This window comes from Phocoena phocoena, chromosome 7 (genome assembly GCF_963924675.1).
Source record: "Phocoena phocoena chromosome 7, mPhoPho1.1, whole genome shotgun sequence".
NCBI lineage: Eukaryota > Metazoa > Chordata > Mammalia > Artiodactyla > Phocoenidae > Phocoena > Phocoena phocoena.
Genome location: NC_089225.1, coordinates 20217559 through 20241873, shown reverse-complemented (window position 1 = coordinate 20241873; position 24315 = coordinate 20217559). Strand labels below are relative to the sequence as shown.

General features: G+C 40.6%; 1 protein-coding gene across 1 annotated transcript in view; it reads right to left on the bottom strand.

The window, feature by feature from the left end:
* Positions 1–24315, bottom strand: part of MGAT5 (alpha-1,6-mannosylglycoprotein 6-beta-N-acetylglucosaminyltransferase) — a 224544-nt gene that overhangs the window by 107459 nt on the left and 92770 nt on the right. The window contains exons 7-9 of the mRNA XM_065880603.1: positions 21896–22065; positions 18129–18263; positions 4309–4442 (exon numbers count right to left, since the gene is read on the bottom strand). Coding sequence (XP_065736675.1) covers positions 4309–4442; positions 18129–18263; positions 21896–22065 — 439 coding nt within the window. The remainder of the gene's footprint in view (positions 1–4308; positions 4443–18128; positions 18264–21895; positions 22066–24315) is intronic.

The following is a 24315-nucleotide window of genomic DNA, read 5'->3' as shown; positions in this document are numbered from 1 at the left end:
CGTCCTTCTCTTTCCTTATCCTCCTGCTGGGCCCTTTCTAGACAGCCTTCTCTACCCTCTCCCTGTACTGCACCTGCCAGAACACTGGTAATCCCATAATAAGACAGCCGGACTTGACGACGACCTGATTCTACAAGTACGACACTACTTCTGTGGTCTCCAAACTTTCCCTTGTGCATCCCATCAAGAGAAAACAATCCAGGTACACCCACAGTGTATGTGCACATTATACATCAATTATGTAATGATTACTATCAGCCCATCTATTAAGCACTAGTAAATCTGTTTCATTTTTTTAAAATTGACAAGACATAGGTACACTTTTGACACTTTCATCTTCTACTCAAAGGAATGGTCTTCCCCTTCAGGCTGTGAGAATAGTCCCACTTACTGGAAGGAAGATTCTGTGGCAACGACCGAGTTAGACTGGACCCGGACTTAGCCACGAGGAAATTTTCCATCGCCCTGTTACTTGATGGATTTTGCCACCATTGATGGTCCCCACCTTGCTCTGCTGTCTCATTAGGAGTTGTAAAATGCTGATTTTCTAATTTTTCGTTCCTTTTGCATGTATTAGCTGTGATTTCCCCATAATTAACAACGTTCTCTCATCAGCTATTTGATTATCTTCAAATACAATTTGTCCTAGAAAGGCACGATCAAAGCTGGATTCTTTCCATCTATTTTTCAGAGTAATGAAGTCAGTGTCTTAGCAACTCGCAAAGGTGATCGATTGATTTTCTGGGTTTTTCTTGCTTGGACTATCATTCTGGATTCATGGATTATTTTCCATTGGTTTGATTCAAATCCACTGCAGTCATTATTTTTTTTGATGCTCAAACTACCCCAGCTTTGGCTCCTGTGTCCCTCTGACTCCACCCCAGGGGTCCTTCTTAGCTTCCTTGCTTCCACGTGAAAGATGTCCCATCTTTAACAGTTCCTGCCCTAGACCTGGAATCACCTATTTATCTTAGAAAGAGGATCCTTTAGTGGGAAAGGTACTTAGGAAATCCCAATCTGAGTGTTAAGGATACTCACTGCCACTGGATTGTCTTTACTTTTGATCCTTTTCAAAGTACAGAGTTAGGAAACATTTCCTTTTCAGAGAGAAAATAAAAGTTCATAGTGATATTTCCTATTCAAGCTGAGTATTATACAATCTTTACTTAAATTCTTTATACACTCCCCTCTTCCTATATACTGCAAACTGTAGTTCCTACAGTATAACTGTAATTGTTTCAAATAACAATGTAAGTATTCCCCACTACAACTGTATGGTCCAAAGACTGTGCTTAAAATCACTTGAAAGAATTATTTTATCTGTGTGAGAGATTAGTACCAACCTGATACAGATTTCTTGTTTCATTTTTTGATCTCTTTTCAATCTTTAGTGATTTCTTTTTAAATTATGTAAAACATTTCTATGGTTCCAAAGTCAAAATAAAGTATGTTAAGAGACATCTAGCACAGAGAACTATATTCAATATCCTGTAATAAACCATATGGGAAAGAATATAAAAAAGAATGTATCTGTAGGTATAACTGAATCACTCTGCTGTACAGCAGGAATTAACAGAACATTGTAAATCAACTATACTTCAATTTAAAAAAAGAGACATTTATTTCCTATCCCTGTCCCTGCAAACCCTCCTCCAGTGGTAATCATTTTTATTAGCTTGTTATTCTTCCATTGTTTCTTTTGAAAACACAAGCACATTCATACATGTACACACACTTCCCTCCCACCATACCCTTCTTATATAGAAGGGAGTGACTCCACATACCTTCCTGCACTTTGGTTTTTACCGCTTAATATATCCTAGACATCTCCCTCCAGAGACTGGAGTCTTCCCTCGGCCCTTTTGCACAGTTACACATGACTTCACTCTATCAATAGACCATATTATTCACTCAGTCACCTATTAGGAACCTCTGGGTTATTGCCAGTCTTCTCCTAGTACAAATAGTGCCACAATAAATGGCCTTGTACACACTGTACACATACCATGTCTGACCTTTGCTCACTTATCTTTGGGATGGATTCCTAGATATGACCTTGTCAAAGGAAGGATGCCTAGGAAGCTATGCTAGACAGTGACAAATCCCCTTGCACAGGGAAGTGCCAGCCAGGCTGCATTCCCACTGCCTTCCCTAAGTCTCACCATAGGAAGAGCTGCATCAGCAAACTTTCAGACTTTTGCCAATCTGATATGCGGGACATGGGATCTTGGTGCAGTTTTAAAATGCATTTCTCTTATCATGACTGAGGTTAACATGTTTTCATATATTGGGGGCAATACATTTCTTTTTTCTCCGAACTGCTTTTGCCCATTTCCTACTGGATTGTGGAATGTTTTCTTCTCAATTTTTAGAAGCTCTTTATACATTAGCGATATTAATCCTCTGTAACACAATTTGCTATGGTGTTATTTTTTTGTGTTGTTGATTTTGCCATACAGGTTTCTTTTTTTTTTTAGGCAGACAAATGTATCAGTTTTGCCCCCCGCCCCACCCCCTCCCCGGATTCCTGCTGAATTCTGAGTCAGTTAAGAAACTATCCCTTTCCCAGGTTAACAAGAATTAATCTATTTTTCCATCTTTAGTTATATTGTAAGCAGTGAATTGATTTCAATTCAATCAACCAACACTGCTGAAATCCTCCATTCATGGAGAATAAAAATAAGTTCTTTTGGACTCTGAATTCCAACATTCTAAAAGAGAACTTCTTTCTGGAAAAGCCTTCCATTTCTACGCCCCAGATATAGGGAAATACCATCCCACGGAGGGCATAGATATACCGTGTCATTTAAGTAGTGTTGGTCATTTTGGACACAACTAACATTTTATGTATGTGAAGTAACACACAAGCCACTTCTTAGGTTATTTTGTGTCACCTCATCGCAGCCCCTCAAAGTTACACAGCAGTGTCGACCCAAAGGTAACTCTAGCCATGTGTCACCATGCTGCCAGCCACCTGTCACCCACCATGCCCTATATTAGTTTGTCCCCTGAACTGTGCCCCCGTGACAGGCTATGATAGGATGACAGAGCTCCAGGAGCGGCAATAATAATGTCTACGATGCATACAGAACGCTCTCAAACACCGCTCTGAGCTAAAATGAACATTTAAACATGAGTCGATTTTTAAAATCACTTCCCCATCTGCCACAGACCTTCTTAATTCATCCTTCCTTCTCATACTTCACACCCAAGGATTAGTCCAATGGGTTCGCTGCTGCACTTAGTGAATCCGACAAAAGGTCACCTTCAGGTGGCTGCACGTGAGGGGGAAGGGTCAGTACATGGGGAAAAGGCACGGCAGAGGGCCTTGGGTTTTAAAGAAGGAAACAGATTCGCAGCTCAGATCCTAATTCTAGGATGGAAATCTCTGGATTAAAATTATTCCAATAATTTAGGAAAATGGAAATCTGCACTGAGTGTCCAAATGGACGCTGCTTAACTTGGGGGACCTTTCATTTCCAGAAGAGGAATTCACCTCAACAAGGGGAATCACCAAGGTCTATGGACTTAAATGATAAATTCATTTTTGGCATGAATACTACAGGATTTGGTATTTGGCTTCACAGTCCTCAGCTAATTATAAAGAAATGAAGCTACAGGCAGGTAGACTGATGGCAGCAACAAGAAATGGTGAATGTGGGAAAGGAACACAGAAAATTGTTGAAAGGCTACAGTTGGGGCCAGCGGGTTCATCTACTTTTAGCCTGTCCACTACATCACTTTACAAAATTATCACTGCTTGTGGCAACGTGGACACCACGTGAGCAAGAGAGGGTGAGATTTCATCCTACGCCCAAAGTTTAAGAAGCCAGTAAGGTATGAAAGAGTTTTAAATCGTTCCATTTTGAAAAGACTGACTTTTTTTTCTTTACCAAGGTGGATGCTTAAAAAATGAAGATTTAATTACTTGGAAAATGTATGCACATGGAAGACCTCATCCCTCTTGAATCATCAAGTGGACCCTAAACAGTGTCTGTGTCGCATGAAGCATGTTTACTGCCCGCCAAAGTCCATCCAAAGTCCTTTCCCAGATGGTTTCCAGTGACACCTCATATGGAATATTTTTCTCCAGAACATTTCTAAGGTTTTTTACAAAATGTTCACATAGCCTTTCAATTCCGGTTTTAAAAAAAATCCAGTTATTCCCAAGAAAAAAGGTTCCACAGCACCCATTTCTACAGCTAAGGGCTCCGGGAATCACAGCTGAAAACACAAGGTGGCCTCATTTCTTTTCCCATTTGTCTTCAGCGGCATTCTGGAAAGTAGAGGTGAGACACAACTACTCACGGAACATGGTGTAAAACTGCTGCGGGTTCAGGTTCCACTTGCCCCAGGGGGTCTTGTGGCCTTTCAACTGGGCATAGTTGGCATGGTTGAACTCTGGTTCGGTGCCGAATGAGTCCAGGACACGCAGCATGCACCTGAAAGATAAAAGACGCCATGGGTGAAACTACAACCTTGACCCCAAAGTCAAAGAAACAAAAGCTCTACCCCCTCAGGGACCACCAAAGATGGACAAATCCTTTAAACTGAATGCCACTGGGCAGGAATTGAGAGGTTTTATACTAGCATGTCTACCAAACATCCCCACACGTGGCTTCTGAGCCAGAGCCATCACAAAGCTCATATAATCTGCTCTAGAGGAGGTGACTAATCACAGAAGATACTCCAATACCAGCGAAATAGAAAGCTCCCAACAGCTGGAACTGCAGACCGCCATGGTCACTGCTGTACCCCTAGCCTGGGCTGACCATACAGTGGTGCCTAATGGACAACTGTGGAAGAAATAAAGAACTACCATGTTTAGAGGTTACTATGTCCCCCCAAATTCATATGCTGAAATCCTAAGGAGGTGGTATTAGTACATGGGCCTTTGGGAGGTGATACGGTCATGAGGGTGGAGCCCTCATAAATGGGAATAGTGTTTTTATAAAAGAAATTCCACAGAACTCCCTAGCGCCTTCCACCGCATGAAGACACAATGAGAAGTCTGCGACCTCACCTGACCATGCTGCCACCCTGATCTCAGACTTTCAGCCTCCCGAAATGTAAGCAACACATATCTGCTATTTATAAGCCCCCCAGGCTGTGACGATCTGGTACAGCAGCCTGGGCAGACTGAGACGGAGGTCTTATACTGCTTAGAGCACATGGCATGTCCTGTCTCCTTCAACAACTATTCAAGATTTTCATCAACTAACTACAGTACCTGATTTTAGGTAAAGCTTAGAATCTCACTCAATAGGCAGTGGTGATTTTTATGTATTTGATAGTAAGAGGGCATTATTGTTTTCTCCCAGAGCTCAAAAAGAAGTGAAACTGACAATGTTTTGTTTGGCTATTGGACAAAAGCCTTAGCACAGCATCAATCAAACCTGGTCTATCGCCTGTTTTTGTATGGCCTTCTAGTTAAGAATGTTCTTTACATTTTTAAATGGTTAGAAAAGAAAAGGGAGAATATTTTGTGATGGGAAAATTATACGGAATTCAACTTTCAGTGTTCAAAAATAAAGTTTTATTTGAACTAGCCAAACCTATTTGTTTCTGTACGTCTATGACTGATTTCACACAGTAGCAGGAGACGTGGTAGCTGCAACAGAGACCACATGGTCAAGCAAGGCCTAAAATATTTACTCTCTGGCTCTTTACAGAAAAAGCCTCCTGACCACTGTTTTGGAGTGCATAAAGAATGACCAATCGGAAGAAAGGAATCAATACTAAAACAGAATTTATTGATTTTGGTTACATTTATTTCATCACTGATTCTCAAAACACTGATGTAAATTTAACTCATGACTGGCCAATGAAAAAGCACTATTTTCTGTTGTTATGTATCAGTAATAATTCTGAATGGCTCTTACTGGACCAATAAGCATAAAAGTAAATGAAGATAGAGCCCACATTTTAGAATCAGATGACGGCAATGACTTTTAAGCATCTGATTCACTTTCTTTCTTCCTTTCCCCACTAGGAGGAAGTCCATCTTCCAATTATTTTTACATTAATGCATATTGCAGAAAAAAAGAATGCAAACGCCAGATAGGATTTTCCAGGAAGAGCAACAGTAAATTGTCATTTTAGTGTGATGATTTTCACATCAGAGCTCAGCACTATTTGTCTAGACAAGGAAGAAAAGAAAGAGGGGAGGCAAGGTGGAAGGAGCGCGGGCCAGGACCACAAAGTTAAATACAAACCGACCCCAGAAACAGTGTCCTTCTTCTGGATTCCCATGTGGCTCTCAAGGAACATTCGATCCTCACAGTGACTAGATATATATGTATAAATAACTGAATCGCTTTGCTGTACACCTGAAACTAACACAACACTGCAAAACAACTATACTTCAATAAAAAAAAAAAAGAAAACAGCTGGGATGGTGGTGGCAATGTTGCCAAGGTCACTATGGGAGAGGGGCGGAGGGGCTGGAGGGACTCACACTGACAACTGGGGCTGGGGAAGGTTCGGCTCCCTCAAGAGGGACAGAGCTGGGATTCAAAGGTGAGAGCGCCCTGAGCAGGCACAGCAGGGAGAAACAGGCCACCCTCATCAGAGAAATCTTTGCCTTGAAGGCTCTGGCTACCTCCACTTGTTTGTAATTGACTGACCGTCTCTAGCTTGTGACTCTATATTTAACTTGGAGTTTTAGTGGTGTTATTTTAAATGTGGATAACTAAAACAAACCCTGATGAGTAAAGATGCCTGGCAGGAGCCTAACTCCTGAAATCTTGGACTTTTATTACATGGGGCCTATATGTATGCTACGTGAGGCTGGCTTCTACTCAACGGAAGGCTACAGAATGAATGATGGGATGCGTGAGATACTTATAACTCTACATGCTTATACTTGAAGCTTTGGTTTGGGAGTTGTCTGGTTTTTTTTAGCTTATCTGGGTTTGTCTTATAAACCCAAGGCAGGAGACTGATCTCTGTCTAGGACAGAGGAGGCTGAACAATTATAGTCTTCCCTCTTCAATCACTTTCTACACCTGTGTGTTTTGGAATTGGGTGTGTGCCGGTAGTATTGATGCTGTTCCTCTAATGTCTTCTGTGTGTCTGGAGCATCAAGAACAGACTGATGACTTAAAAAGATATTTGCCTCGCTGCCCGAGGCAGCTGGCCTCCTAACAGGGCTGGCTGCAGCAACGGCAAAGGATTTCTGGAACATTCTCTCTGCACTAAGCCACACTATTACGAGATGGACGCTCACAACCTCCTTGCCAGGACCTACTTCCTAATTTGGAGTTTGATGTAAAACATGGTATGTCTTGGACTATTTGCATCTCACTTTCCTGTGTGTTATCCATGCTCAGCAAAGGCCTCACATGAAGCAAAATGGATGAGTTTTGCAGTACCTAGCAGAATACCAGTCGCATTTAGGTATTTAATAAATGTTTCATCGAATGTCCTGGGTCCCTATATAAGTTGGACAGAATTTATAAATATTTTCCCAAGATCAACAGGAATCATAGATTTGCTCCTAAATAAAAAAACCCAATGATACCTTTACATTTAATAGAATTCTTATCATCTTCCATCACCCAAGATGAATACAGAGAGCGCCGACAATTTCTAATCTTTAAAAGGGAAAGAAATGGGCAAGAAACTTTCTAGAGGACCTGCTTGGCCTCTGGAGGAGATCTTAGGCTGCATGAGACCACAAAGACGGCAGCACTGAAGTCCTAACAGACCTCCTGCCAGCTAATATCACTAACACAGATGATTTATTAAAGAAAGGAGGGATAAAACACTCTTCCATAAAATCCCCTCAGAGAAAATATGCCTTTTCATCCAACAAGAACCAAATACCAATCAATGGTGACCATTTTAATAATAAAATCATCCGTTTTAATTGACCTAAACGCTACCACTGAGAACATATTTCCACCCAAACAGCCGTTCTTAATCATGAGAATATGTAAGTCTAGGGACGCTCAGTTCCTTTTGCACATTTATCAGATGCCTGTCAGTCACAAAACGCCAGAGAAAAACAGCTCTTTCTTTTTTTCAGTGCTGTAGCTAAAAAGAAAAAAAAAGTTTATTTACAAGGCCTATTAGCAACAAGAAATATGGCTACTCCCATAGAGCAGAGAACATTTATGGTGGCCCATGATTCATGAAGATTTCAAAAAAGCAACAAACCAAAAAACAGGACAAACCTGATGCAGAAGGTATGGTGCTATCCTCGACCAAACCCAGATTTTTAGCTTGCTTTTTCATGAAACTGCAGGCACACCTCATTTTATCGTGCTTCACGCTTTTGCGCTTCGCAGATACTACACTTTTTACGAATTAAAGGTTTGTGGCAACCCTGCATCATCAGAGGTTGGTTAGCATTTTTTAGCAACAAAGTATATAAACCTTTTTTTCCCTTTCCAGTTTTATACTGAAATATAATTGACACACAGCACAGAATATGTTTCAGGTGTACAGCATAATGATTTGATTTATATACAACATGGAATGACTACCACAAGTTTAGTGAACAACCATCATCGTAGAGATACAAAATAAAATTTGTTTTCCTTGTGATAAGAGCTCTTGGGTTGTACTTACTTATCTTAGAGCTGCAAGTTTATACCTTTTGACTACCACTCCCCCAACTCCCCCTGCCCCCGCCACCTTCCTCTGGTAACCACAAATCTGATCTCTTTTTCCATGAGTTTGTCTTTGTTTTCGAAGTATAACTGACCTATAGCACTATGCCAGTTCCTGGTGTGTAGTACAGTGATTCCGTATTTCTGTACATTACAAAACGATCACCATGATAAGCCCAGTTACCACCTGTCACCACACAAAGATATTACAATATTATTGATTATATTCTCTGTGCAGTTCATACCTGTGAAAGGATTTTTAAAATTAAGGTATGTACTTTGGGATACATGTCCTTTATACAATGGAATATTACTCAGCCATAAAAAGGAACAAAACTGGGTCATTTGTAGAGATGTGGATGGACCTAGAGTCTGTCATAGAGAGTGAAGTAAGCCAGAAAGAGAAAAACAAATATCATATATTAATGCATATATGTGGAATCTAGAAAAATGGTATAGATGAACCTACTTGTAGGGCAGGAATAGAGATGTAGACGTAGAGAACGGACCTGTGGACACATGGGGGAAGGGGAGGGTGGGACGAACTGGGAGATTAGGTTTGACATAAATACACTACCATGTGTAAAACAGATAGCGGGAACATGCTGCATAGCACAGGGAGCTCAGCTCGGTGCTGTGTGACAACGTAGATGGGTGGAATGGGTGGGTGGGGGTGGGTGGGAGGGAGGTCCAAGAGGGAGGGGATACAGGTATACATATAGCTGATTCACTTCACTGTACACCAGAAACTAACACAAAATTGTAAAGCAATTATGTTCGAATAAATAAATAAATGTATGTATTTTTTTTAATACATAATGCTGTTGCATACAATAGACTACAGTATAGTATAAACATAACTTTTATGTGCACTGGGAAACCAAACATATTGTGTGACTCACTTTATTGTGATACTCGCTTTATTGTAGTGGCCAGGAGTCAAACCCTCAGTATCTTTGAGGTCTGCCTGTGTATCCAAAAGGCAATGAAAAGTGGGTAGTCTCCTCTCAATGAATCCCTTTACTCTGCCCAAGACCATTTCACTGCCCAGTGAGAAAATCACTGCCACTGCAAAGAAATTCCACAACAATGGGTGTTCCCCCCCCCACTCTGTTTTTGAGAAGATTCTTAATATTTTGAATTTTCATTGTTTTCTTTTCTATTATGGTTTATTATAGGATGTTGAATATACTTTCCTGTGCTATAAAACAGGACCTGTGGTTTATCCATTCTATATATAATAGTTTGCATCTGCTCATCCCAAACTCCCAGTCCATCCCTCCCCCACCCTCACCCCACAACCCCCAGCAACCACAAGTGTGTTCTCTATGTCTGTAAGTCTGTTTTGTAGATAAGTTCATTTGTATCATATTTTAATTTATTTACTTATTTTAAAAAATTAACTTATTTTTGGCTGCATTGGATCTTCATTGCTGTGCGCGGGCTTTCTCTAGTTGTGGCGAGCGGGGGCTACTCTTCGTTGTGGTGTGCAGGCTTCTCGCTGTGGCTTCTCTTGTTGCGGAGCATGGGCTCTAGGCACGCGGGCTTCAGTAGTTGTGGCGTGCCGGCTCAGTAGTTGTGGCTTGCGGGCTCTACAGCGCAGGCTCAGTAGTTGTGGCACACAGGCTTCGTTGCTCTGTGGCATGTGGGATCTTCCTGGACCATGGCTCAAACCCGTGTCCCCTGCATTGGCAGGTGCATTCCTAACCACTGTGCCACCAGGGAAGCCCCCGTGTCATATTTTAGATTCCACATATAAGTGATATCATATGGTATTTGTCTTTCTCTTTCTCACTTACTTTGCTTAGATTTGATGATAATCTCTAAATCCATCCATATAGCTGCAAAATGCATTACCATTAAGTGCCCAACATACAAACCTTCAAGTTGCAAACTTTCAGAGATGAGAACATATTATAAACCTATTACAGTACAGTATTATATAGCCGATTGAGTTAGTTGGGTACCTAGGCTAACTTTGTTGGACTTATGAATGCACTCTCGGAATGGAACTCGTTGGTATGTAGTGGACTTACTGTATTTCATTCTTCTTCATGGCTGAGTGATATTCCATTTAAATATATACCACTTCTTCTTTATCCATTCATACGTCGATGGACGTTTAGGTTGTTTCCATGTCTTGGCTATTGTAAATAGTGCTGCTATGAATATAGGGGTGCAGGTATCTTTTCGAATTTGAGTTTTGTCCAGATACATGCTCAGGAGTGGGGTTGTCGGATCGTGTGGCAGCTCTAGTTTTAGTTTTCTGAGGAATCTCCATACTGTTCTCCATAGTGGCTGCACTAAATTACATCCCCACCCTCAGTGTAAGAGGGTTCCCTTTTCTCCACACCCTCTCCAGCATTTGTTATTTATAGACTTTTTAACGATGGCCATTCTGACTGGTGTGAGGTGGTACCTCACTGTTGTTTTCATTTGCATTTCTCTAATAATTAGTGATGTTGAGCATCCTTTCAGGTGCCTACTGGCCATCTGTATGTCTTCTTTGGAGAAATGTCTATTCAGGTCTTTTGCCCACTTTTTGTTTGGGTTACTAGATTAATCCCTTATTGAACACACCATTTGCAAGTATTTTCTCCCAGTCGATAGGTTGTCTTTTCATTTTGTTCATGGTTTCCTTTGCTGTGCAAAAGCTTATAAGTTAAATTAGGTCCCATTTGTTTATTTTTGCTTTTATTTCTATTGCCTTGGGAGACTGACCTAAGAAAACATTGCTACGATTTATGTCAGAGAATGTTTTGCCTATGTTCTCTTCCAGGAGTTTAATGGTATCATGCCTTATATTTAAGCCTTTAAGCCACTTTGAATTTATTTTCGTGTATGGTGTGAGGGTGTGTTCTAGCTTCACTGATTTACATGCAGCTGTCCAACTTTTCCAACACCACTTGCTGAAGAGACTGTCTTTTCCCCACTGTAGATTCTTGCCTCCTTTGTTGAAGATTAATTAACCGTAGGTGTGCAGGTTTATTTCTGGGCTCTCTGTTCTGTTCCACTGATCCATATGTCTGTTTTTGTGCCAATACCATGCTGATTTGATTACTGTAGCCTTCTAGTATTGTCTGAAGTCTGGGAGGGTTATGCCTCCTGCTTTGTTCTCTTTCCTTAGGATTGCTTTGACAATTCTGGGTATTTTATGTCTCCATATAAATTCTAGGATTGTTTGTTCTAGTTATGTGAAAACTGTCATCGGTTATTTCATACGGATCAAATTAAATCTGTAGATTGCTTTGGGTATTATGGTCATTTTAACAATATTATGAATTTTCATTTCTTTCAATTCTAGAGGACTTCCAATCTGGAATAACCTTGGACATTAAAGTTAATAGTACTAAACTATAAACTAACCTGAAATGGAGAAAACTAGGTCAGGCCACTAAAGATGCATTTATTGGTTAAGTTAAAGAACACATCAAAACATCTCTTTACAGAATAACAATAAAAAAGAAACATATGAAGGGACTTCCAAGTTGTACTAACTGAAAGATTTCCGAGTGCTCTCTTAGGAAGGTGATTCAAAATAAAACGTAGGTCAATACATACTACCAGTTGGTAAAGCTGGTACTAATTTCATGATTTTTACCCAAATTCATGACCATTGACACTATTAAATAATTATGGGGCTTCCCTGGTGGCGCAGTGATTGAGAGTCCGCCTGCCGATGCAGGGGACACGGGTTCGTGCCCCGGTCCGGGAAGATACCATATGCCGCGGAACGGCTGGGCCCGTGAGCCATGGCCACTGAGCCTGTGCGTCCAGAGCCTGTGCTCCGCAACGAGAGAGGCCACAACAGTGAGAGGCCCGCGTACCGCAAAACAAAAACAAAAATAATTATGATGTTTAGTTAAATGTATTCACCTTTTAAAATTTATTGGAAACTTTTATAGACCACAAATAAAAGACAGTATCAACTGTAATAAATGGAAGACACAAAAAAGCACATTACTATTCTTCCCTTTTGTGATTATTTTTTTAGACTATACTCCGTTAAAAGTTACTACAAAATAATTCCCTGTGCTTATCTATTTTATACATAGTCATTTGTATCTCAATACAATACCCCTATCTTGCCCCATGCCCCTTTCCTCTCCCCACTGGTAACCACTAGTTTGTTTTCTGTATCTGTGAGTCTGTTTCTCTTTTGCTGAATATGTTCATTTTATTTTTTAGATATGGTATATAACCGATATCATACCACATGTGTCTTTCTCTGTCTGACTTACTTCACTAAGCATAATATTCTCTAGGTCCACTGATATTGCTGCAAATGGAAGAATTTCATTCTTTCTTTTTTATCACTGAGTAGTATTCCACTGTATATATATGCCACTTCTTCTTTATCAATTTGTCTATTGAAAGACCCTTAGGTTGTTTCCATACCTTGGCTATTGAAAATAGTGCTGATATGAACACTGGGGTGCACATATCTTTCTGAATTAGTGTTTTCAACTTTTTTGGATATACACCACAGCAGTGGAATTGCTGCATCATATGGTAGCTCTTTTTTAGGTTTTTGAGGAACCTTCGTACTGTTTTCATAGCAGCTACACCCATTTACTTTCCCACCATGCTGCTTGGGTTACTAAAGCTTTGTAGTATAGACCAGCAGTCCCCAACCTTTTTGACTTGACACCAGGGACCGGTTTCGTGGAAGACAATTTTTCCACGGATCAGGGATGGGGATGGTTCAGGCTGTAATGCAAGTGATGGGAGTGGCAGATGAAGCTTCACTCACTCACCTGCCTGCCGCTCACCTCCTGCTGTGTGGCCTGGCTCCTAGCAGGTTGCAGACCAGGACTGGTCCGCAGCCTGGGGGTCGGGGACCCGTGGTATAGACTGAATGAAGTCAGGAAGCGAAATACCTCCAGCTTTGTTCTTTTTCCTTGGACTGCTTGGCAATTCAGGTTCTTTTGTGGTTACACATAAATTTTACGAATATTTGTTCTAGTTCTGTGAAAAATGTTATGGGTATTTTGACAGGGATCACATTAAATCTGTAGATTGCTTTGAGTGGCATGGCCATGTTAAAAATAGTAATTCTTCTAATCCAAGAGTGCAGGGTATCTTTCCATTTCTTTGTATCATCTTCATTTTCCTTCATCAATGTTTTACAGTTTTCAGAGTATAGGTTTTTCACCTCCTTGGTTAAGTTTATTCCTAGGAATTTTATACTTTTTGAAGCGATTTTAAACAGGATTGTTTTTTTTACTTTCTCTTTCTGATAGTTCATTATTAATGTATAGAAAAGCAACAGATTTCTGTATATTGATATTATATCCTAAAACTTCTCTGAATTTATTAGCTCTAATAGTTTTTTGGTGGAGACTTAAGGATTTTCTACATAAAGTATTATGTCATCTGCAAATAGTGACAGTTTTACTTTTTTCCTTCCAGTTTGGATGCTTTTCTTTTTTTTTTTTTTTTTGTCTATTGTGGCTAGGACTTCTAATACTACGTTAAATTGAAGTGGCGAGAGGGGGCATCCTTGTCTTGTTCCTAAATTTAGAGGAAAGGCTTTTACCTTTTCAACACTGAGTATGATGTTAGCTGTGGGTTTGTCATAAATGGCCTTTATTATGCTATGTTACATCTCTAACCAATTTGATGTGTGTTTTTACCATAAATGGATGTTGTTTTGTCAGCTGCTTTTTCTACTTCTAGTGAGATGATGATGTGATTTTTATCCTTCTGTTTGTTAATGTGGTATATATCACATTGAATGATTTGTGAATATTGAACCATCCTTGTGTCCCTGGAATAAATCTCACTTGATCATGGTGTATGATTCTTTTTATATAATGTTGGATTTGGTTTGCTAATATACTGTTGAGGATTTTTGCATCTATATTCATCAAAGGTATTGGCCTGTGATTTTCTTTTTTTGTAGTGTCTTTTCTGGTTTTTGTATCAGGGTAATGGTGGAATTATAGAATGAATTTGGGAGTGTTCCCTCCTCTTCAATTTTGTTTTTGAAATAGTTTGAGAAGGGTAGGTATTAGTTTTTCTTTATGTGTTTGGTAGAATTCCCCTGTGAGGCTGCCTAGTCCTAGACTTTTGTTTGCTGGGAGTTTTTTTTTGTTTGTTTTCCAAATTCAATTTCACTACCAGTGATCGGTCTGTTCAAATGGTCTGTTTCTTCTTGATTCAGTCTTGGCGTGTTGTATGTTTCTAGAAATGTGTCCGTTTCTTATAGGTTGTTCACTTTGTTGGCATTTCACTGTCCGTAGTACTCTTATGATATTTTGGATCCCTGCTGTAATGGTTATTCCTCCTCTTTCATTTCTTCTTTTGTTTATTTGGGTCCTCTCTCTTTTCTTCTTGGTGAGCCTGGATAAAGGTTTATCAATTTTATTTAACTTTTCAAAAAAACTAGCTCTTGGTTTCATTGATCTTTTCTATTTTTTTGGTCTCTCTTTTATTTATTTCCTCTCTGATCTTTATTATTTTCCAACTTCTGCTGACTCTGGGCTTTGTTCTCCTTTTTCTAATCCTTTTAGGTGGTAAGTGGGGTTGTTTGAGAATTTTCTTGTTCCTTGAGGAAGGCTCATATCACCATAAACTTCCCTCTTCAAACTGCTTTTGCTGCATCCCATACATTTTAGAGACTGTATTTCCATTTTCATTTGTCTCAAGGTATTTTCTGACTTCCTCTTTTTTCTTTGATCCATTGTTTTTTTCAGTAGCATGTTGTTTAGTCCCATGTGTTTGTTCTTTTCCCATTTTTCTTTCTGCAATTGATTTCTAGTTTCATACCATTGGGGTCAGAAAAAATGCTTGATATGATTTCTATCCTCTTGAACTTGTTGAGACTTGTTTTGTGGCCTAGCATGTGATTTATCCTGGAGATGTTCCACGTACACTTGAAAAGAATGTGTATTCTACTGTTTTCAGATGTGATGACCTGTAGATATCTATTAAGCCCAACTGCTCTATTGTGTCATTTAAGATCACTGTTGCCTTACTGATCTGTCCATTGATGTAAATGGGGTGTTAAAGTCCCCTACTATTATTGTCAATTTCTCCCTTTATGTCCGTTAGTATTTGCTTTATGTATTTGGGTGCTCCTGTACTGGATGCATACATGTTAACCGGTGTACTACCTTCGTCTTGTATCAATCCCTTTATCGTTATATAATGCTCTTCTTTTTCTTTTATTATAGGCTTTGTTTTAAAAGTCTATTTTGTCTGACATGAATACTGCTACCCCAATTTCTTGCCATTTCTGTTTGCATGAAATATCTTTTTCCATCCCCTCACTTTCAGTCTGTGCGTGTCTTTAGCTTTAAAGTGAGTATCTTGTAGGCAGCATTTAGATAGATCTTTTTTAAATCCAATCAGCCACCCTATGTGTTTTGATTGGGCCATTTAGTTCAATGGCATTTAAAGTAACTATTGATAGATATGTACTTACTGCCATTTTATTACTTGTTTTCTGGTTGTTTTTTTTGTAGTTTTCTGTTCATTTCTTCTTCTTTTTGTTTCTTCCCTTGTGGTTTGATGATTTTCTTTAGTAGTATGCTTCTGTTCCTTTCTTTATATGTTTTGTGTATCTATTGTAGGTTTGGGATTTGTGATTACCATGGGGTTCTATGTTGAGAATTGTTTCCCTCGCTCTGCTCAGATGCAGCCTTGGGTCCAAGTACCCTTTTGCCCCTCACAGTCATTCATTGCCCCCAATCTCCTCCACCCCTGCCTTGCTGCGGCACCCTTGGCAGTTGGAGCCTGCGTGACCTCTCAGCGTGTACCGGAGGGTGAGTTGTGGTTGAGTGGCTGCCGTGAGAGGTCTGGGCTGCTTCTGATGCACTGCTTGAGTAAGTGCCAACAATGGCCACCGCCTCCCCCACTGCCCAGGCTCCATCCTGGGAACAGGTCGCCTCTGTGTCCCACAGTCTCCTCTCTCGTTGTGGCCACCCCAGCTCCGGTGCCATCTTGTGACATGGAGTAAGTGGGGCTAGAGCACTTGCTGGGCTAGGGCGGGCACGTGCTGAGACAGCTGCAGGAAACCTCTGTCCGTCCTCTCTGCCCTGCCTCAGGGGCAAGCCAGGGCACACATGCTCCTCACAAGCAGGGTCTAGGCCTTCTACAGCCCTCCTGTTGGTGCTAGTGGTCCTCCAACCTAAAAGGGGGGCTTGTTTCCCCTGTGTATAACCCCACGACTCAGGTGCCCAATCTGTGGCTCTCACCGCTCACTTCCCAGGGCAGGTCTCCACTTGCGCAATCTCCCTTTTCCTCTGAGTGCCCTCCCAGGGGTCCCTACCTGATCCCTTTTCTTCCCTTCCTACCCGATTACATGTGAATCTTTCTTACGGTCTTGGTGGTACAGGAGTCTTTCTGCCAGTTTCCAGTTGGTTTTCAATGAGAATTGCTCCACAGTTAGATGTATTCTGGATGTGTACATGGGGGGGGTGAGTCCCACATCGTCCTCCTGGGCCATCTTGATCAATCCTCCATATTACTCTTCTTTAATAAGAATTACTAAACTCAAACTAGGTACTTTTTTTGCCTGCTGAGCATTGAGACTTACAGCTACTCTCATGCAAGTGTTAAAAGTAGTGTTGGAGATACAGTAGTATCAAACGAAGCCTTTTTTAGAAAGATTGAAAGGAAATTGAAAAAATTAAAAAACTTCATTATATAATTCAATGTTATTTAGTGTCATGCTCGTAAAATTGTTTCAAATGTTGTTCCATGTAAAATTGTTTCAAATACTAAACCATGGTCTCAAACCCACAAGAGGGAAACAGTGAGATCTTCTACTAATAAAAACTGTACACAGAGTAACACATGCACTCTGGTGATACTAAGCACGAGGCTTATCTTTAAAAGTACAAGACCCCAGCATTCAGACAAGCTACGCCCAGATTTCTCTTCTAAGAATGACAAGAATACCGATAGGGGAGAGGGACAGAGAAATACGTCATCAACTCAAACCTAAGGAACACAAGAAATGACCCTGTCCATAGTTTATCGAAATCATTATTTGATTAAACAGATGAGATTAGTGTAGACAGACTGACAGAGGCAAGCTAAGTGTTAGGGAAGGTAAAAAGGAGGTTGGATATTTGTTTTCTATTTTTAAAAGAAATCAATGAAAATAATGAATAGCACTTGAAAGTCAAAAGGCACCGAGGAGAATCTGAACTTCAATTAGGAATGAGAAACACTCTACACAGGGAAGCAGCTGCATAGCACAGGGGGATCAGCTCCGTGCTTTGTGACCACCTAGAGGGGTGGGACAGGGAGGGTGGGAGGGAGACACAAGAGGGAGGAGATATGGGGATATATGTATACGTATAGCTCTTTCACTTCATTATACAGCAGAAACTAATACACTGTTGTAAAGCAATTATACTCCAATAAAGATGTTAAAAATAGAGACAATTATTAAAAAAAAGAAAAAAAAGGTAATATTTGATAAGCTTTTTCTACCAGCAACCATGCAACCCTTGTTAAATAAAAAGCTCTAAAAACTTAAGAACAGTATGTAGCACTTACTGGTAATGAACCCAGGATGGTCCAAGAGTTTTCTTGAATTGAGCGAGTCCTACAATATCAATATAAATGAGCTCAACAATTCTGTCTCCTACAGTTGGGCAGCCAGATCGGTTTCCTACAACCTTCTTCATTATTCTAGAGAAAGGACAAGAAGAGAGGGGAAAAAAAAATACAATTTACTGCAAGGTACTGCACTTAGCAACTTTAATAGGTAAATAAACATCCCAAGAATCCTTATCAGGGAGGATGGCATGGCCTTTCCCAATCAGCTGCCTATCCAAGTTCTGCCCACTCATCACGTCCATCCAAAGCCTCAATTCTGACTCTTGCAAAAGTAAATGGTTGTATACGAACACAGCCTTGGAAACCAAGGGAGATCTGGGTCTCAATCTGTCTCCATTTAATTTGCTGGTCAAGAAGATTAGGGAGGTCTTTAAGTACCGGTGACAGGGCCCGATGTGTTTTATTTAAACAGATCATTGCAGAAGCAACATGAAGCAGTGCCTCCCAAACATGCCTGCACATTAGAATCACCTGGGGATCTTTTCCAACTTCCCAAGCCCAGACCATATCCCAGACTAATTAAATCACACTCCACTGTCTAGCAGCTGTGAGATCTTAGAAAGTAACTTAACTTCTCTGAATCTGTCCTCATTTAAAACACACACACACACACGCAAAACAGGATTGGATACAGAGAAGACTGTAGGACAGCAACCTCAGGAATTCTTCAGGTAGTTAAATTAGGTATTCAGTGGAAAGTACCTATGCATACTAGATACTCAGTACCTATTAGTTTCACCCAGAGACTGTTCTTATCATACAGCCCTTACTGACCTCCTAAATGTCTTCCATCTCTAGCCTCTACAATATAAACTTCTTTCTGTACTGTCCTGTACTGTTTGCAAATTTTTTTTATGTCTAATTTTTCCTTCTGACTAGAATGAATCACAGAACTGACACTATAGTTTATACTTTTCATTATCCTTCCTTCCATCCACCCACCCATCCAAACCCACCCATCCATCCAAACCCACCCTTACTGAGCCAACATGCTTGATCGTACATCAATTTCACATGGGTGGGGCAAATAAGTGCTACCCATACTGCCATTCACCCAGAAGTCAGTCATCATTGGCCTTTGTATCCCTGCTCACACCCCGTAACAGTCCTTCACCAGATTATGGACACCCTGCTCCAAAGGGCAAGAGTCATCAATAGGGCTCTGCCCTAGAGCTCCATACTGACACTGCCCCAGGCACCCTTTTCTCCACTGGGCTTCTGAAAGAGGTAGGTTCCATATAACCAATTTCTTCCCAACGATTTGAAAATTTTTTCTGTAAAGGCCCAGGTAGTAAACACTTGCATCTCTGCAGGCCACACATTCTCCGTCACAGCTATTCAGCTCTGCTCTTGGAGAAGGAAAGCAGCCACGGGTGTGGCTTTGGGCCCGAGATACTTGATTAACAAAAAACGCACAGGGCTGCATTTGGCCTGCTCAGCCATCGTTGCTGACTCCTGGTCCACCCTGTATTCAGTGGTTCCCAAACCTGCCTGCACTTTGGAATTACCTGGAAGCACCAACAGATACTTATGCCTGAGTCCTACCCCCATAGGTTGTCATTTAATTAGTCTGGGATATGGTCTGGGCTTAGGGAGCCTAAAAAGATCCCCAGGTGATTCTAACGTGCAGGCATGTTTGGGAACCACTGCTCCATGTTGCTTCCACAAGTATCTACTCAAATAAAACACATCTGGCCCTGTCACCAGGGCCTAAAGACCTCCATCATCTTCTCGACCAGCAAATTAAGTCTCTGCCTGGTAGATCCCTAATACGCCTTTTCGGAGCTCCCTGGGGAGCGCCTATCCCCAGAGCTCCCATTGTACTCCATTTCTTCACCCCCGACTCATTCATTCATCCCTTCACTCATTTGTTCAGTAAATAGTTATGGGCACCCACTGTGTGCCAGGCACTGTTCTAGGTGCTCAATACACAGTGGTGAGCAATATTCACAGATTCCGCACTCCCTGTACTGAGCACCCTCACCTCAATTAGAACTAATCCCATTGCAATTAGTGTCAATATTGTGCAACGTATCAGTGGTAATTATCAAAAGGTTGGCATCTCCTTGGCCACACGCTGGTCATCTCTGTATGTCCCATACCAAGAAGCAGCCCACAGAGAGCACAGAAGGAATGAACGCTCAACGTATGAAGGCACCCACTTCGTACGTTGTGTTCCCCAGTGTGTTTTAAAAGAAGCGGGAGGAAGGCAACAGGAGGCAGCTGTTAAAGGGACAAAAGTGGTGAAGAGCTCAGAAGACCTCAGGTTTATCGAGTTCTGAACGGAGCACTGCGCTCCGGTGGTCAAGAGCACAGGCTTTGAGGTCAGACAGAGGGCTCAAATCCTGGCTCTTCCATGTACTCTCCATGGGACTTTGAGGAAATCTTTTTTGGTCTGAATCTCAGTTTCCTCATCTTTAAAATGCAGAAAGCAACAGTGCCTACTTCCAGGTTTGCACTAAGGACTAAGTAACATAAAACATGTAAAACACTTAGTAACTGGTGCACGGGAAGCGCTCAACAAATGTTGGCTTTTTTTTTTTTTAAATATTTATTTTGGCTGCTGCGGGTCTTAGTTGCAGCACATGGGATCTTCGGTGAAGCATGCAGGATCCTTAGTTGCGGCATGCAGATTCCTAGTTGCGGCATGCATGCGGGTTCTAGTTCCCCGACCAGGAATCGAAGCCGGGTCCCTTGCGTTGGAAGCGTGGAGTCTTACCCACTGGACCACCAGGGAAAACCCCCAAATGTTGGCTCTTAATAGGCATCATCACTGTTATGGTTGTCGTAACTGTTGATACCACCACTGTAACTAAAGCCCGGCTCATGGTTTCAGTGTATGGAAACCATTTAACAAAAAGAGAGCTGACATTATTTTACGGATATTACTGCTTTCATCCCGATACTGCATCTAATCCGATGTGGACCTCAGACTTAACACAAGTGACCTCTCTGGGCATCAATGTTTTAGACAATAAAGTAGGAGCAGGGTGAGACATACATTGTCTAAACACCTCTTCTATTTCTAGAATGTTCCTTCAAACCATTTCTCTTGGAACAGTTGACATATTGCTAGATGTTAACTTGGCTGTTGGGTAGAGAGTCTCCATGGGCAGTTATTCAAGAAGGAGGGAAGGGGCTCTAAGCATTTCTGCTTAGCCAGTCGTGTCAATCTAAAAGGGATTAAGAGAGGGCTTGAGCTAGAAGCACATTTCAGTGAAATCAGAAAACCCAGGCAGAGTTGAAAGTGGGCTAACTGAAATAGGATTGGATCGGGGCTTTCGAGAAACTCATTCTATCCAAATTAAATTGCAAACCGGAACCTGCCCCGTTTGAAGATTTAGAAAGCTTGCTGTTGAGTGGGGAAGGGTATGAGTTTCAGCAAGAGACAGGGAATTAGGAAAGTCAATAATGTTGCCTGCTGCAGATGCTGGAAGCACCTCTAACAGCAAAGAATAAGCTCCTTAGTTTGAATTTTCTGGCATTCATTTATCAAGCCTCTGGAGCCTGCAGCTACAATGAAAACATATTAGCCTTTTCACAGTGTATGTATTTAGCTTCTGAAAATAATCTTCTTATCTCCTGTTTCGTGAATTATCACTTTCATTTTCCTCCACAAGAAATTACACACCAAGAGAGGGCTTTAAGAGTTTACAATTTCTTTTTTGTATTCTGATTTTAAAATTGAAAAATAATCTCCTTACTCCTTGAGCTCCGCCAGTGAAGCTGAAATCCTAATGTCATGGCCCAGTAAGTACAGAGATGTAATTAAATCACTCCACTGAACTAATTCACCAAGAGGGCCACCACTGAAAGCTGTCTCTGCAATCTTAAATCCAGATTCCTTAGTCAGGAGGCCCAGGTGAACAAGGACCTGGAAAAAAAAAAAAAAAGAAAGAAAAAAAAAAAAGAGGTACATACTGATTCCCGTCAGACAAAGTACAAACTCCACAGTAACCTACCCAAAAGCCACCACCAATCCCAAAGTCATGTTTACGTTCTAATGAAATCTCAACAGGGGGTAAACAATTTCTCTAGAAGGTACAGAGAAAGGAAGGACATGATTTTTCATTGTTGTTTTAGAGAAATAAAGTCATCACGCATTTGGTATGGCTATGAGTATGAGGTAGGGACAGATAATCTCCAAAAGTGGGGTACATTTGGAAAACTGGAATCAAAGGGGAGTCAAGCAGGACGATAAAGTATCTTTTAACTCTATTGGGCTTTTTCTCCACAGCTGGAACACGTTTAAGCTTTTAACACGGAAAATTTCCAACACTAACAAAAGCTGACATGACGATATAGTCAATTCCACTGTACTCAACAATTATTAACTTCAACAATGATTAACTCCTGACAAGTCTTATTTAATGTACATACCTCATTTTCTCCCAACCCCTCTAGCTTATCTTACAGCAAATCCTAGACAGCCCAACCTTTCACCTGTAAATAGTTCAGTTGGCATTTCTAAAAGAAACAAACTTTCACTTAAAAAACAGAACCGTAACATCACCCCAACGCCCCTGACATAGCTATTAAATCCTTAGTATTACCCAATATCCAGTTAGTCTATACACTTGCTCAATTGTCACTTACTTTTGTCAAGAGCAGTTGGTTGAGTCAAGTCAAATAAAATGCACAAATTGTAATGCCTCATACATCTCTTCTTTAACCTACAGTGGTGCCCGATTATCCTTTTGGGGGGGATAGAGGCTTGTAATTTATTTGTCAAAGAAATTGGGTTGTATTTCCAATAGAGTCTCTCACACTCTAGATTTTGCTGACTGTGTAACAGATTCTTCTGTCCCTTGTGTTTATGGTAAATTAGTAATCAGATCTGCAGCCATGATCAAATTTGTATTTGATTTTTGGGGCAATACTACTTCACAGGTGGTGCCGTGTACTTCCAGCGGTGAGAACAAAATCTGGGTGTTTCTGTTTTGTGATGTTAGCAGCTACTGATGATCACTAACCAGATGCAATAATCCATTAGGGGTTGCAAATGGTGATATTCTATCACTCCTTCTGCATTTATTAGCCGCAACACTTCTATAAAGAGAAACTACCCCTCACGAAGGACAGCTTACATGGAAAAAACCTGGCAAATACTTGACTTTTTACTTGACAGTTTTCAAAATAACTAATTTGATCTTTAGCATACTCTAATGATGACCAATGAGGATTTAAAATATATATATATATTATAAAATCATGAATATAAGTATATTTGATGTGTTTCAATAACTGCAGTTATTTTTCTTACTGATTACCAAATTGTGCCATCTTGGGCAATGGGAGACTATTAAAGTTGGCTTCTAAGTTCTTTGACAAAACCCTAGTAGTCTTCAGTAGTTTCTTTGCTCTCTGACACGACAAGGCGTTCCAAGCTCATCTTGTACAACGTCTGTCTCAGGCTTTAATCAGCCATTTTTCCAAGAACCTTTTAGACCATTTAGTGAAAATGGTATTTAAAGATCAAAGCCTGGTGCCTAGCATACTCTAGATGATCACTGTTTACAGGCCTTTTCAGTGGACATAGCTAGAAAATTTATTTCTCCTCAAGGATAAAAATAATCATGCGTTCACAATGGTTTTTCCAATTCAAACCCAGGATTACAGCAGCTTTATCAATTTTTATAACATTATCCATCTCACATCTGTTACTTCCTCTCTCCCACATTGAAAATTCCACTTCTCCAGGACACTAACATAATTGCTAATTTGCTTTATTCCAAGACACATAATGGATTCGGAAGGAGAATATCACCACCACCACCACCTTTTACAGGATTAGAAAAATTGTTTTAAGATATTTTTGCAGATTTTTTTTTTTATCATGTGTGATATCCCATCAGAAACGTTCAAAGTACTGTGCTCTGAAGTCACTAAGAATAGCCCTTCTCCGTGTGCTTAGAGTAAAAGTGGACACGTGGTCAGTTCATTTGCTTTATTTTTTCCTTATGATTTTGTTTTGTAATTAAATTGTTTTACACTTAAGTAAAATGATTCCAGTGTCAAATATACAAAGCAAGATATATTCAGAGAAGTCTAGTTTCTATACTTGTTGCCTCCACACTACCCCCTCTGACTCCCCTTATTAGACATCTTTTTATTGTGATGAAAC